Genomic DNA, 16,246 nt, shown 5'->3' with positions numbered 1-16,246 from the left:
TATTGGAAGCCTATATTTGGACATCGGAATCGTTCCGGGTGAAATCGGCATTTTACCGAAGTACCGGGGGGTTACTGGAACCCCCCGGGGGGTTATTGGGCCTACATGGGCCTTGAGGGAGAAGAGAGAAGGAGGCAGGACGTGGCCGCGTGCCCCTCCCCTTCCTAGTCCGAATAGGACAAGGGAAGGGGGCGGCGCCCCCCCTTTCCTTCCCCTCTTCCTCCTCTTTCCCCCTTCTCCTTCTCCAACTAGGAAAGAAAGGGAGTCCTACTCCCGGTGGGAGTAGGACTCCCCCCTGGCGCGCCCCTCCTTGGCCGGCCGCCCCCTCCCCTTGGCTCCTTTATATACAGGGGCAGGGGGCACCCTAGGACACACAAGTTGATCTTCGTGATCGTTCCTTAGCCGTGTGCGGTGCCCCCCTCCACGATATTACACCTCGGTCATATTGTAGCGGTGCTTAGGCGAAGCCCTGCACGGTTGAACATCAAGATCGTCACCACGCCGTCGTGCTGACGGAACTCCTCCCTGAAGCTTTGCTGGATCGGAGCCCGGGGTGCGTCATCGAGTTGTACGTGTGTCAAGAACTCGGAGGTGCCGGAGTAACGGTGCTTGGATCGGTTGGACCGGGAAGACGTACGACTACTTCCTCTACGTTGCGTCAACGCTTCCGCTTCGGTCTATGAGGGTACGTAGACAACACTCTCCCCTCTCGTTGCTATGCATCACCATGATCTTGCGTGTGCGTAGGAAATTTTTTTGAAATTACTACGTTCCCCAACAAGTGTGACTCACGGAAAGTTGTAAGGAAGTAGTATATCTTCATTGCTATTGAGGCGCTTCAAGAACTCTAGCATGCTTTCCTCTACACCATCTTGACAATATTCAATCTGCCATATGTCCTCATTAATGGTATTTGGGTCAATGAACCCAACGCCATAGCATCCAGATTTTTTCATTTCATACATCTTCATCCTGCATATAATACCACAGAAAAAGAATATAGTGAGGATAATTACATGTAATGATTGACAAAAATTATCACTACATAACTAGCTTGAGACTTAAATTACAGAAAGAAATCACGTACAGACAATAGCAACTGACGATAGACTTGTCGAGTGCGTCTTAATTGTATAACTGAAATAGTTCTGGATACTCAATGGCCAGAGCTTTCTCATGGTAATAATGCTCATGCTTGACATTCACCATGAGGGACTCTCGATTGGAAATCTTGGTAATGTTCATGTACCATTGATGCAATTGATACATTCTCGTTGGGAGGTCCTTGACCTTGTCTGGATGGACCAAAGGTTGGCCCCGGACATATTTCCATGCTATTTCCGATTCTCTAAGCGTAGGCATGGGCTCGATTTCGAGGAGTTGTCCAACAGAGATATTGAGCATTTGAGCCTGCATTATATGATCCTCCGTGATTACCACATCGCCATGCTGGGGAACGCTAACGGTTTGCCCACAATAATATTTGGCGCGCGTACTCCTCTCATGTGTTGTTGGCACAACAAGCAGGGGGATCGCTTGCGCCGCCTGTTCTCCCAACTGGGGAACGGTTTTCCTGCATTTTTTGCCAGCTGCTTGTTGGCTCGAGCTCGAGCTCGCTTCCTTCTTTAGCCGTTCTTGATGTAGTTTCCTAATTTGGCGCTCATAGTCCGAGTCAACGGGCTTGGGAGCTGGTTCTCTAGCCATACGAATGAAGTGGTCAATTACTTTCTCAGGCACTTTCTCCTTTGGCGGCGGTGCCGGTTTCGGTCCAAAATGGGCGTCCACTTGGGCTTGCACTATGGCTGTGTTTTGCTCCTTAGTCATGTCGTAAGGCCTCTGAGGAAGAGGAGCGAGGCTTGGACCATATTTATATCGCTTGTCTCCACCTGTACTTCCTGAACTACCTCGACTCGTACCGCTACGCACCAAAGCTGCAGCATGTCTCTTCTGCGATTGCTGAGACGGCGGAGACGGCTGACGTGGCTGAGTTGGACCAGGAGAAGTGGCCTGACGATGTGCCGGACTTGAAGCAGGAGGTGTGGCCTGACACGGTGCCGGACTTGAAACCGGAGAGGTGGCATGACGCTGTGCCGGACTTGAAACCGGAGGAGTTAGCTCACGCGTTCGGGGACTTGGAGGAGGTGGCGGACTTCGAGGAGGAGTCGCCTCACGCGTTCGTGGACTTGGAGGAGCGGGAGTCTGCTGACTCGGTGGCGGACTTCGAGGAGGAGTCGGCAGACGACGCGGTGTCGGTGGACTTCGGAAGATGATGCAATCCTTTCTCCATAGGATGATACGATGTATGGCATCTCCCAGTGTGCGCTCGTCTTCACCTCCAGGAATGTCAAGCGTTAGCCCCGAATATGGGACCACCACTTCATCAACCATGACACGAGCATAGCCCTCTGGATTCGGGATGCAATGGAAGGTTGCTTCGGGGGTAAGTGGAAAAGCAACGCCGTCCGCCACCTTCATGGATATGTTCTTCATTTTGGAGTGTAGCTCACAGTTAGTGTTCTCTATGATGTCATCCACGGGGTATGTATCCAGCAGTGTGTCGCCCGGGGCAGAACCAACGCTGCTTCTCGGCATGGATGGGACGGTGCTATCCAATGCTGGACGATCATCCGCTTGCTGCTGCCGCTGCTGAGACCCCCTTTCCTGGCTAAGTGAGTCGATCTACTACTGCTGCTGCTGGAATTTGAGTGCCAGGTCCGCGTGCCTTTCTTCTAAGCCTTGAAGGCGTCCTGCGTCCTGCTTCCTCTGCTCCTCCTCTAGCTTACTTTTCTTCTCCTCCTCCATCTTCCTTCTTGCACGGGTCCTGTAGTCCTCGTTCCATTCTGAAAAGCCCTCATACCAGGGAATAACGCCCTTGCCTCGTGTTCTACCCGGGTGTTCAGGATTTCCCAAGGCGCGCGTAAGCTCGTCGTTCTCTCTGTTGGGCGTGAACACCCCCCTTCGAGCTTCTTCTATTGCGTCAATTATCTTTTGTTCGGCTCCTTTTAGATTTGCCTTCCGCGAAACTTTGCCTGTCTTCGGGTCCAACGCCCCCCATGCGCATAGAACCAAGTTCTGCACCTGGGGGGCCAGTTCCTAGTAACCGGAGTGACCCCTGCATCCTCCATCTTTTGCTCATACTTATCCCACTTAGACAATCCCACCGCGTAGCCACCTGGACCCAGCCTATGGAACTGCGTCTTTTTTGCGGCATTTGCCTTGTTTTTCATCGACCGTTCCTTAGATAATTCTGAATCCTTGAAGGTCACGAAATCGTCCCAGTGTTCTCTTTGCTTCTCCAGTGTTCCCGTGAAATCTGGAGTCTTCCTTTCATTAGCAAGGTAGTTGGCCCATACAGTTTTCTTGTGGGTGTTGAATGCAATTGCCATCTTCTTAAAAGCAGCGGCCTTGACTTTCTCCACATCTGCTTCAGTGAAATGATCTGGTAGGGTGAAATATTCCATCAGAGATTTCAAAAAGTCTTTTTTGGCTCTGTCGTCGACCCAAGTAACACCTGGACATTTAGTCTTTGGCTCTTTCCATTCTTGAATGGAGATCGGGAGTTTGTCCTTCACAAGAACTCCGCACTGACGAGTCCACTTGTCCGCAACGTTCTTAGGCGTGAGGGGTTCGCCACTAAGTTTGGTGGATTCGATGTGGTACTTTGCACCATCCTTCAACAATCTGCCCGGGCCTCGCTTTGTCTTGTTGTCTGTAGAAGCAGATTTGCTCGATCCGGAGGGCTGAAAGAAAAAGATCGATTCATTAATATATCTTCAATAAAAAAACATGTGATGATCACCATGATGCATGCTTATATAAATATACCTTGCCGGTAGTCTTTTTTATTTGAAGATCAGCATTGTCTGTGTCATCACAAACATTGTCTGTGTCATCATAATCATAATCATAGTTCATGACTTCATCAGCTCGGTCGTCGAGATCGAATATCTTTTCATCACCCTCTCCGGTATTGTTCAGATATTGGGAGCCGTCATCTGCTTCATTCAGATCATCTAGCCTGTAAGGGCTGCGTATGATGTCGAACAATTCCTCTTCTCTCTCTGCCGGTATTGTCCGCCATAGCTTTTACTTTACTAATACAGAAGAAATATAAAACAATTTAGTAATCAAATTACAATGCATGGATGCAATTAATCAATAAGGAAAATCTGAATCTCGAATACATCGTCTCGAATATATAATCTCGAATACATCATCGTCTTGATATATATAATCTCGAATACATCGTCTCGAATATTATATATCGAATACATCACTGACTAGGTACCTAATAAAGATCGAGTACTACAGAAGAATCTAGGGCGCCACTCGCGGTTCCTGGGGCGCGGGCGGTGCACACCCAAAGAGAAAGAACCATCACGGGATCATATCTCCGGTCATCTGCCCAAAGAACCCGCCAAGTAGTGGAGAACCTGACGTCGTCCATAGCAGCCATGTAGCGATGGACGTGCTCATCTTCCTCCCTGACACGGCGACGCACCACCTCTGGCGGGGTCGGCTGCCTCTGCACCGAATGTGGCCCACGCGAACGCCACCAAAGAAGATCAGGGTCGACGACGGGACCCAAGGTCGGGTTCCTCACCAAGCAGCACGCCCCTCCAGGTAGCACCTCCCAGTGCCAGCCCGGCGGAGCCCAGTCCCGGACATGGGTCCTCTGAAGAAGGACTTCGTCGCGAACGGGTCGACGGCGAGGATGCGGGCCGGGCATATCGTCGAGAACAAATACTATATGCCCGCAAAAAGTAACATTTTTTAAATGATTGGATTGTGATAACTAAAATTCTATATATATGCAAATTCTAACAATTTGACATTAATCTAATTCATCTAACTAAAACTAATTCTAAAATTTCCTGATTATATAACTAACATTTCTATAACAATTCTAATATTTATATAACTAAAAAACAGAAAAATTGCTAACATTTCTATAAATATTTCTATAACTAAAAAACAGAAAACATTTATAACATTTCTATATAACTAACATTTCTAATATTTATATTACTAAAAAACAGAAAAATTGCTAACATTTCTATAACTAAAAACAGAAAAAAAATTATAACATTTCTATATAACTAGCATTTCTACTATTTATATAACTAAAAAATAGAATAATTTCTAACATTTCTATAACTAAGAAACAGAAAAATTTATAACAAACAAACTAATGTGTGTGTGTAGTGTGTGTGTGTGTGTGTGTTTGTGTGTGTGTGTGTTTGTGTTTGTGTGTGTGTGTAGTGTGTGTGTGTGTGTGTGTAGTGTGTGTGTGTGTGAGTGTGGACATGGCGGCCGGGGCGAGCTCACCGGCGAGGCGACGACGGGGCGGCGACGACGGGCCGACGGGACTGGACGGCGACGACGGGGCGACGACGACGGGGCGGGGCGGGGCACGGCGACGGGGCTGCCGGGGCGCGGCGACGGGGACGACGGGGACGGGGACGGCCGGGGCGGCGACGTCGACGGGGGCGGCGACGAGCGGCAGGGACGGCCGGGGTCGGGGACGAGGGGCGGGGGCGGCGACGTCGACGGGGACGGCGTCGATCGGGGCAGGGCGGCGCGACGGAGGGAGGAAACAGAGGGAATGTGAATTGTTTTTCAATTGGTGTATATATAGGATGGACCTTTAGTACCGGTTGGAGCCACCAACCGGTACTAAAGGTCTGTTTTGGCCAGGCCAAGCGACGGGAAGCGCACCCCCTTTAGTACCGGGTGGTGGCACCAACCGGTACTAAAGGGGGGTCTTTAGTACCGGTTGGAGCCACGACCCGGTACTAAAGGGGGTGCACTGGCTCCAGGCGGTGCGCAAGTTTAGTCCCACCTTGCTAGCCGAGGGGCTACCGCACTGGTTTATAAGCCCGAGTGTGGTAGCTCTCTCGAGCTCCTCTCCTAAGCAGGCCTACTGGGCCTACCTGTCCTCTTCTGCCTAGTGGGCCTACTGGGCCTTTGTGGGCCTGCATCCTGGCCCAACAAAAGGTTGTTCTAGTCGTATGCAGGCCGCTTTGGCCCAGTAGGCGGGCTTTTTTATTTTCTTAATTTTTTTCGCTTTATTTATTTTTGTTTTATTTATTTTTGAGTTGTTTTTTACTATATTTAGAGTTTCTTTGTGAATATTTTTGCTTTAGGTACAAAAAATTACAAACTTTCTGTTAGCGCCGGTAGTTTTCAAATTTGAATAGTTTAAATTTTGAATTATTTGAAATTTGTGTGAATCACTAGTTTGTGAATAACTTAACTTTGAAAAAGTTTTTTCAGTGATTCTTTTTTCTTATATTTAATATTAGTGTGTTTTATCATTATATTCAATTTGGTAATGCTTAGGATATTTAAAAAATGAAATGCCTTTGTAACAGTTGAGTTTTCGTCGGAAACCCTGATACTTCGAAAGAGATTGTTCATTTTGTACACGAAGTGCATCCAGTTTTTGCCGTAACCCTCTCTACTTTTTTGCACATGCTATTTGTATGAAATTATGATACCATGCCAACTTTCAACCTTTTCTGAGTTCATTTGAAATGCTTTTCAATTTCAGGGTCATTTAGCTGGAAAAAATCAGTAAATGCATGAAAAGAATTTGTTTGCACATAAAATTTCTTCGCGTTTCAAATGCCAAAACACATAACTACCCTAACTATTACAGACATTCCCTCCTGGGTGTGAAACACAGAAGAAAGTGATGATAGTGAAGCCGATCACATCCCAGATCTTTGGGTGTGAAACTTTTTCTTCGCGTGTGTCCCTTTGCACCGTAGCCATGGAAAATCTTCATCATTTAACTGGATGCTCGGGTCAATATTCACTGTGAATGGAGCAATTTCATCAAACTTTTCATAATCTTCTGACATGTCTGTCTTGTCATCCACTCCAACGATGTTTCTTTTTCCTGAAAGAACTATGTGGCGCTTTGGCTCATCGTATGATCCATTCGCTTCCTTATCTTTTCTTTTTCTCGGCCTGGTAGACATGTCTTTCACATAAAAAAACCTGCACCACATCATTGGCTAGGACGAATGGTTCGTCTGCATACGCAAGATTGTTGAGATCCACTGTTGTCATTCCGTACTGTGGGTCTTCCGTTACCCCGCCTCTTGTCATATTGACCCATTTGCACCGAAACAAAGGGACCTTCAAATCACCTCCATAGTTAAGTTCCCATATGTCCTCTATGTAACCATAATATGTTTCCTTTCTTGTGTTGGTTGTTGCATCAAAGCGGACAACACTGTTTTGGTTGGTGCCCTTCTTATCTTGGGCGATCGTGTAAAATGTATTCCCATTTATCTGGTATCCTTTGAAAGTCATTATATTCGAAGATGGTAACTGGGACAGCGAGTATAGGTCATTTTGAATATCGCCATCATTTAGGGCACGTTTCTGCAACCAACCGGCGAAAGTCCTCGTTTGTTCGCGTGTAATCCAGTCGTCAGACTTCTCTGGGTGTTTGGACTGTAGAAAATTCTTGGGTTCCTTCATATACGGAGCCACCAAGGCGGAATTCTATAGAACTGTGTAGTGTGCTTCAGTGAGAGAATGCTCGTCCATACGTATTATTTGATGCCCTCCTAGCGTGCCTTTTCCTTCCAGTCTGCCCTTATGCCGCGATTCAGGAATACTAATCAGCTTAAGGTCAGGAATAAAGTCAATACAAAACTCAATGACCTCCTCATTTTCATGGCCCTTCGAGATGCTTCCTTCTGGCTTAGCACGGTTATGAACATATTTCTTCAAGACTCCCATGAACCTTTCAAAGGGGAACATATTGTGTAGAAATACAGGACCGAAAACGTTAATCTCTTCGCAAAGGTGGACTAGGACGTGCGTCATGATGTTGAAGAAGGATGGTGGGAACACCAACTCGAAACTGACAAGACATTGCACCAAATCATTTTGTAACCTTGGTATGATTTCTGGATCGATTACATTCTGAGAGATCGCATTGAGGAATGCACATAGCTTCACAATGGCTAATCGAACGTTTTCCGGTAGAAGCCCCCTCAATGCAACCGGAAGGAGTTGCGTCATAATCACGTGGCAGTCATGAGACTTTAGGTTCTGAAACTTTTTCTCTGCCATATTTATTATTCCCTTTATATTCGACGAGAAGCCAGACGGTACCTTCATGCTGAGCAGGCATTCGAAGAAGATTTCCTTCTCTTCTTTGGTAAGAGCGTAGCTGGGCTGACCCTGATGTATGTCGTCTTTTCCGTGCATACGTTGCTGGTCCTCCCATGCCTCTGGTGTATCTTTTGTCTTCCCATACACGCCAAAAAAGCCAAGCAGGGTCACGCAAAGATTCTTCGTCACGTGCATCACGTCGATTGCGGAGCGGACCTCTAGGTCTTTCCAATATGGCAGGTCCCAAAATATAGATTTCTTCTTCCACATGGGTGCACGTCCGTCAGCGTCCTTCGGAACAGGTTGTCCACCAGGACCCTTTCCAAAGATTACCTTCAAATCCTTGACCATATCATGTACATCAGCACCAGTACGGTGGCGAGGCTTCGTCCTGTGATCCGCCTCACCTTTAAAATGCTTGCCTTTCTTTCTTACGGGATGTCTTGTCGGAAGAAATCGATGATGTCCCAGGTACACATTCTTCCTACAACTATCCAAATATATACTGTTGGTATCATCCAAACAGTGCGTGCATCCGCGGTATCCCTTGTTTGTCTGTCCTGAAAGGTTACTGAGAGCAGGCCAATCATTGATGGTCACGAACAGCAACGCCTTTAGGTCAAATTCTTCTTGTTCGTGCTCATCCCACGCACGTACACCTGTTCCATTCCACAGCTGTAATGGTTCTTCAACTAATGGCCTTAGGTACACATCAATGTCGTTGCCAGGTTTCTTAGGGCCTTAGATGAGCACTGGCATCATAATGAACTTCCGCTTCATGCACAACCAAGGAGGAAGGTTATACAAACATAGAGTCACAGGCCACGTGCTATGGTTGCTGCTCTTCTCCCCAAAAGTATTAATGACATCTGCGCTTAGACCAAACCATACGTTCCTTGGGTCACCTGCAAACTCCTCCCAGTACTTTCTCTCGATTTTTCTCCACTGCAAACCGTCAGCGGGTACTCTCAACTTTCCGTCTTTCTTACGGTCTTCTGCGTGCCACCGCATCGCCTTGGCATGCTCTTTATTTTGGAACAAACGTTTCAACCGTGGTATTATAGGAGCATACCACATCACCTTGGCAAGAATCTTCTTCCGGGGGCGCTCGCCCTCGACATCACCAGGGTCATCGCGACTGATCTTATAACGCAATGCACCGCATACCGGGCAAGCGTTCAAATCCTCGTACTCACCGCGGTAGAGGATGCAGTCATTAGGGCATGCATGTATCTTTTGCACCTCTAACCCTAGAGGGCAGACAGCCTTCTTTGCTTCATACGTACTCTCGGGCAATTCGTTGTCCTTTGGAAGCATATTCTTTATCATTACCAGCAACTTTCCAAATCCCTTGTCAGATACACCATTCTCTGCCTTCCATTGCAGCAATTCAAGTGTGGTGCCCAACTTTTTTTTATCAGCTTCGCAATTCGGGTACAACAATTTCTTGTGATCCTCTAACATGCGCTGCAACTTCGTCCTCTCCAGATCACTTGCGCAGTTTCTCTTTGCATCGGCAATGGCCCGACCTAGATCATCAGCGGGCTCATCTGATGCCTCTTCTTCAGCTTCTTCCCGCATTGCCGGCTCAGCTTCTTCCCCCATTGTTGTATCATCGTATTCAGGGAACCCATGGCCAGGATAGCATCTTCATTGTCTTGCATCATAACCCTTATTTCTCCGTGCTTGGTCCAAACATTATAGTGGGGCATGAAACCGGACTTAAATAGGTGGACGTGAATGGTTTTTGACGTAGAGTAACTGTGACCATTCTTACAGCCAGCACATGGACAAGGCATAAAACCATCCGCCCGCTTGTTTGCCTCAGCGGCCCGCAGAAAAGTATGCACGCCATTAATGAACTCGGGAGAGCATCGGTTATCATACATCCATTGTCGGCTCATCTTCATTACACAACACCGAATAGACCAAATTAATACAAGTTCATACATAAAGTTCATATACAACACTTAATTAAATGCAACATACAAATAACTCTCTAGCTAAAGAATTTAAATGCAACAACAAATGCGATGAAGATCGCAACTAAGATAACAATTGATCCAACAGCATAATGATACCAAGCCACACTATCAATGGCATATTTTCTAATCTTTCTAATCTTCAACCTCATTTTCTCCATCTTGATATTGTGATCATCGACGACATCGGCAACATGCAACTCCAATTCCATCTTCTCCCCCTCAATTCTTTTCAATTTTTCTTTCAAATACTCGTTTTCTCTTTCAACTAAATTTAACCTCTCGACAATAGGGTCGGTTGGAATTTCTGGTTCACATACCTCCTAGATAAAAATATCTATGTCAACTTGATGGGCATAATTTGTCATAAACACGAAATGCAACAACTAGTTTTAAAAGAGAATATACCACATCCGAATCATAACAAGGACGAGGGCCAACGGGGACGGATATCAAAACCATGGCACTATGTATAACAAACAACATACGGGTAAGATAATTATACGAGTAACTATATATCCAGATCACACAAACATCAATTTGGTAATGTAAAACATTCATGAACAAGAGCCTCACCACAAGGTGGTGCCGGCGACGGGACGGTGCGGGCGATCGACGGTGGTTACGACGGAGATTTAGAAGGCACTAAGTAAACCACACCTACACATGCAAACTAAGTGTTATTTTTGACCTCAAATTGCATATAAATCAAATACTAGCAAATATAATTCCTCCCAAATTAATCACTATACAAAACATTGCAAGAGCTAATCTAGCAATGGGAGTTGAAAGGACAAAGTTGCTAACCTTTGTGATCATTTGAATGGATGGGGGCTATCAAATCTTGACAAATTTTGGGCAAAATTTGTGAGGAGCTCGAGGAAGAGAGGGGAAGAACAGAGGAAGTAAGGGGAAAGGGGAAGAACAGAGTGGCTCGGGTGGACGAAGGGTTCATGTACGTCGACCTTTAGTACCGGTTCGTGTCACGAACTGGTACTAAAGGTGCTGGAGGGGCCCCAGACTGACAACACTCTGCCACCACTCTCTTTAGTACCGGTTCGTGGCACGAACTGGTGCTAAAGGTTCGCCACGAAGCGGTACTAATGAGAACGGCCGGCTAGCCGTTGGAACCGGCACTAATGGACACATTAGTGCCGGTTCAAAATCAAACCGGCACTAATGTGTCTTATATTAGGTCCTTTTCCTACTAGTGGGGGTGTGAGATGGGCTGGGCGAATCGGCGGGTGGCGAAGGCGACGGACGGCGCACACGCTCGCGGCGGCGGCGGCTATGCGCACCGCTGCGCACACACACAAGCTAGCATGCAAAGCCAGCAGGCTACGGCTGCATGCTAGCACTCCCGCGATGCTCCATTGGCCGACTAGCTAGCACGCGACGCTGGCTTCGACTGAGGGCGCAGGTGGCGTTGCTCGCCGGCCAGCGGTGGGGGCGGGCGCGGTGCGTGGCTCGCGTGCATCTCCCGCGCGGCACGGCCTGGGAGTTGACCACTGTGCCATGTCAGCGCCTAGCCGCTTACGTGTGGGCCAGCCCTGTCATAATCATGTTTAATTTCAGCAAACTATCATGAGGCAGAAATTAGTGTTTTTTGGAAAAAAATTAGTCAAAAAGTGGTAGTTTTTGGCATAAATTTGTAAAGTGGTAGTTTGTAGGCACGGTTCCACGAAATGTGGTAGTTTTTTGTTAAATACTCCATGATAACAGATACGGTGACTGATTTCATTCATAGCTTGGGTGGCTTAAGTATTACTCTTACTTTATTATGTGCATCAGTACAGTACAGATGCAGTAACAGCCTTCTGAATTAAGGGAACAGTTCGGTTTGAGTTTCAGTAAAAAAAATGCTAGAGAACTCAGGAAACAGTTTGATTTTGAGCTTCTTTTTAAGCTTTCCTGATTGCGGCATAGCAAACAAAGGTGGCCCTTTTAGGTTGCTCTTATGTTTAAGCAGTGTGCAGGGCTCAGACTTAATTTTATGGCATGATGATTGCAACCAATATTACTAAGTAATTATTGCCTTGTGAGGTTTCTGGATCAACTAACAGGTTCAAGTTCAGTGCCAAACTGCAACCAAGCTAACAACAAGCTGCACTTGTTTTCTAGGATGGATAGATTGTTTCAAAAGGGATTTATCGCAGTATGCACGGAGTTTTCAGTTCTGATGGCCGCTAGAATTAAAAGCTGCTGGCCTATGAGCTTTACTAGCATCATATCATAAACTCCAGGATATATTATGTTTAATTACATTGCATTCATGCATGAGTACTGCATATGTTGCCCGTCCATGATGAGGAATATATAGTTTGAACAATTAATCACGGCATTTTAGCCGTCACTGATCCAGCAGACTGAATTGCTCACCTGCTCCAAAGAAACAGTACCATTTGTTTTTCACCAGCAGAGTGCTGCATTTTTCTCAAGATATTTATGTATTTATTTATAGTTGGGTTTCGGGGAGTAGTAATTATCTATCTCTAATAAATTGCAACAGAGCTGGCTTCAGAGTTGAGGCTGCCTGCTATGAAAACCTGCACATGTTGTTCATGGTACAAGGAACTAGTGCACTGTGGAGCAGCAGAGAAGCAAGTAGGGTTCAGACTATTGTGTATTGGTTTTGCCTGCCCTTGAGCAGATTCAGTTAGGATTAGTTTGAATTATTAGGAACAATGGAAATAGGCAGCTTCTCGTATGATCGGAGCGGATCCGATCCAGGTGAAAGTCAGGGCCGAGCCGGCAAAATCGGAGGCCCTGTGCAAAATTCTAAAATGGTCTCTACCGTGCTTAAGAAACACTACATAAACATAACTATAGTAATATAAAAATCACAATATCTTACATGCCAACTGAAAATATCAAGAATCATATCTATTCTTCGTTGTGTAGTATTCACTTAAACAATATCATCTTTCTGGGACCAAGTTAAATCCTCTATTTTTTTTGTTTGTCCAAACACTTTTGATAACGAGATTCATGTTTTCTAAACGAAGACATGACTTGCCACTTGGATGCCTAATAGATGAAAAGAAAAAAAAATCAACCACAAGATTTTAGTACGACTAAATAGCGGGCGGAAAGCGAAACTCATGGTAAGGGATCACAGGATCACCGATTATTGACGCGACTTAAAAATTCGGAGATTGAAAGATGACCTGACCTTTCCTTGCCTTCAGAATACCGATGAAACAGATCCTCCCTGTGGGCTCCTGTGTCCTGTCTCCTAGAAAGAATCTACCATCTTGGATTGAAACTGAAGTACTGAAACATCTCGACCGTGGATTCAACACCAAGAAAAGAGATTTGGACAGAGGAGTCGGGAGCCCTAACCTGCCGCGTCCAGCGATGGCCGCCAGCGCCAGACGAATGGACGAAGGAACGCCTCGTCGCTTCGCTCGTCTCTGGATCCATGGATGAGGCGTTACCCCCGACGGCCCGATGGGGGGCTTCTTCACGCGCGGCAGACGCAAGGAACAGAGGCCCATATCGAAGACTGAAGGCCCATCTATACAGAGGAAGTAGTACTATTGTGTAAAATTTTGGGGGCCCTCAAAAACGGGGGCCCCTGTGCAGCCGCACAGATCGCACCCCCCTGGGCTCGGGCCTGGTGAAAGTCTTGAGAGATAGGGTAAGCAATGTATTGCTTGTAATGAAGAAAAAAAGAAGCAATCATGCATTCATTATTTTGCTCTGTATGGACTGACGGAAATCAACAGTTCGGGTTGTGACTGTTTTTGTGGTTGCAACAATGCCCTGAGGATGCTGCTGCTTTTGTTATGAAAAGCCCTGCCTTCACATGTACTCCCTCCGTCCGGAAATACTTGTCGAAGAAATGGATGTATCTAGATGCAATTTAGTTTTAGATACACCCATTTACTTCCATTCCTACGACAAGTATTTTCGGACGGAGGGAGTAATTCAGGATGGATGGATGAACTGCACCTGTCCAGCAGAGTTAGTCCAGCTAGTTTAGACTCATACGTGCTGCTTAGGGCAACTCTAATCGATCCTCAAAAAACGATTTGTTTTAGCTTTAGCTCGTTCTAATCAAAGCCCAAATACGCCTCATATCCCAAAAAGTTATTGGGACGGCCCCCAAAACACTCACCAGCTCCTCGTCCCAATCCCACTCCCAAAACCCAATTAACATGCGATGGATATTTCCCCTCCCCACCGACGCCGGTGCAGCCCCGATAGCACCACCGCCGACCACCATTGCTCCTCCACTCTTCTGTTAAGACACCACCCCCTTGTCAATCACTCAACCAACTTCTATGATGAGCCTCACCACAACCTCCTCCTCCACTCTTCGGTTAGGACACCACTCCCCTAGTCACTGGTCAATGTCTTGTGCAGTTTTTTAGTAAATGATTTTGTTTTTTTCATTGAGAACTACTTGAATGTTATTTGTGGATAAGATTTTGCAAGAACCTAAAGCAATTGATCATGTTTGATGTTGCAGAATTTCAGAATTTTTTATCAAGTTTGATATTGCTATTTTGTGTATGAAAATCCACTTTCATGTCTGTTCTGGTAACTTCCGGTCCCTAGTCTGCACGAACTATGAAACGGCGGAGAGTGGTCGTGCGTCTATAAGACATGTCGTAAATGTATCCATGTGTGTGTTTTGGTGGATCTTTACCTTGGAATTGTTTCAGAAGGACGACGGTGTGCAGCGGAGTACTAGCTAAAGCAATGTTCTTTATTTAAAGGGGACTGATAGGCGCCGGCGCACCGGCCCAATAGTTCGGCCGGTCGCACGAGAGCCGTCAAATTAATATTCCCCAACCGTCAGATCTGGTCAACACTCGTTTTATCCCCGCACGGGTCACATCCTCGCTGGTGATGCGTCCTCCCAGCAAAAAACGATTGCCGTCCTGGTCCGCCGTGGTCCACCAAGCCGTGCGCGCGACGTCGCCGCCCTCTGGTTCGTCGCCGTCGTCGACCTGCACCGCTGTATTCCAGCGAAGACACATCTCAGCCCCCCAAAAAACCTATGGTGGTCACTTGAAGCAAAACATAACTCAGGTTCCAGCAAACAGAGTTCTAGTTCCAGCAAAACGATTTGAGTAACTAGGAACTCCAGTAAAAAGTTTGAAGCAAAAAATTACTTGGATCCAGCAAAACACAACTCAGGTTCCAGCAAAAACGATTTGAGCAACTAGGAAATCTAGTAAATGTTTGAAGCAAAAAATTACCCTGAATCCAGCAAAAAATAACGCAGATTCCAGCAAAAATTGTGTCATCAAAACCTCAACCCTGAAGCTCCCCAAAACGCTTTTGGTCAGATGAAGCAAAACCCAAAACTAGTTCCAGCAAAAGAAAACTACGGTTCCAGCAAAAATTACACGAGCAACTAGAAACTCAGGTGAACGTTTGAAGCAAAAATTACTCGGGTTCCAGCAAGAAAAAGCTCCGCTTCCAACAAAAATAGCATCGCAAGAAAAGAACTAACCTTGTACCTCCCGAAAACGCTGGTTGCAGCTCCGTCGTGCATGGATGCAACTCCGCCGTCAAAGGGCGCAGCTGATTGCAGCACGAAAAGATGGTCCGCCTCATCGCCGGCGGTGGCAGCACTAACTCCAGAACGAGGAAGCGGAGTTGTGCGGCCACGCTGGTGGCTCGCAGTAGCCAACGTGGGCGCCGCCATGGCTGGCTCACCACAAATCCGGGGCGACTCTCGCATCGGTGAGAAACAATGGTTTTCAGTGGGGGATGAGAGTTGATGAGAGTTGTGTGCCGCTCCGCCGGCCGGCGATGCAGTTAGAGATAAGAACTAGTAGCACAAGGCCGAAGAAAAAGGAGTGGAGGAGAGTGCATCGCATGGGTGACTGAACACTGAACAGATAAGGTAGCCAAGCGGTGTGTGGGTCCAACAAAGCACGTTGCGCTGCGCGAGTGAGCGACCGGCGCAATGGTTCGGCCGGTGCGCCGGTTTTAAACGTTTCCCTTATTTAAATTGCTGATACCGTATATGTGTTGCTGTTATTGTTGGGTTTTTAGATAATGCTGCTATTGTTGGGTTTTTTTTTTGAGAAAATGCTGCTATTGTTGGTGCTGGTGTTTGAGGTTTCTATTTCTTTGTGGGCTACACTATGGGCCACTATGCGAGCCTG

At 46.6% G+C, this 16,246-nt stretch overlaps 1 protein-coding gene across 2 annotated transcripts; it reads right to left on the bottom strand.

The window, feature by feature from the left end:
• Positions 1-14,814: 14,814 nt before the first annotated feature.
• LOC125553258 lies at positions 14,815-16,010 on the bottom strand. 2 transcript variants are annotated; one of them, XM_048717064.1, is made up of 2 exons: positions 15,586-16,010; positions 14,815-15,124 (listed from the first exon to the last, which is right to left on the bottom strand). In XM_048717064.1, exons 1-2 carry the CDS (start codon positions 15,814-15,816, stop codon positions 14,900-14,902), a joined length of 456 nt encoding a protein of 151 aa, XP_048573021.1. In that variant the 5' UTR covers positions 15,817-16,010; the 3' UTR covers positions 14,815-14,899. The 2 variants fall into 2 exon arrangements, with proteins under 2 accessions (XP_048573021.1, XP_048573022.1); XM_048717065.1 differs by having other exon boundaries at positions 14,815-15,084; positions 15,586-15,965.
• Positions 16,011-16,246: the final 236 nt, after the last annotated feature.

The sequence above is a fragment of the Triticum urartu genome, chromosome 4 (genome assembly GCF_003073215.2).
Source record: "Triticum urartu cultivar G1812 chromosome 4, Tu2.1, whole genome shotgun sequence".
Taxonomy (NCBI): Eukaryota; Viridiplantae; Streptophyta; class Magnoliopsida; order Poales; family Poaceae; genus Triticum; species Triticum urartu.
Note: the sequence above shows the minus strand (reverse complement) of the source record. Positions and strands in the feature narration are given on the sequence as shown.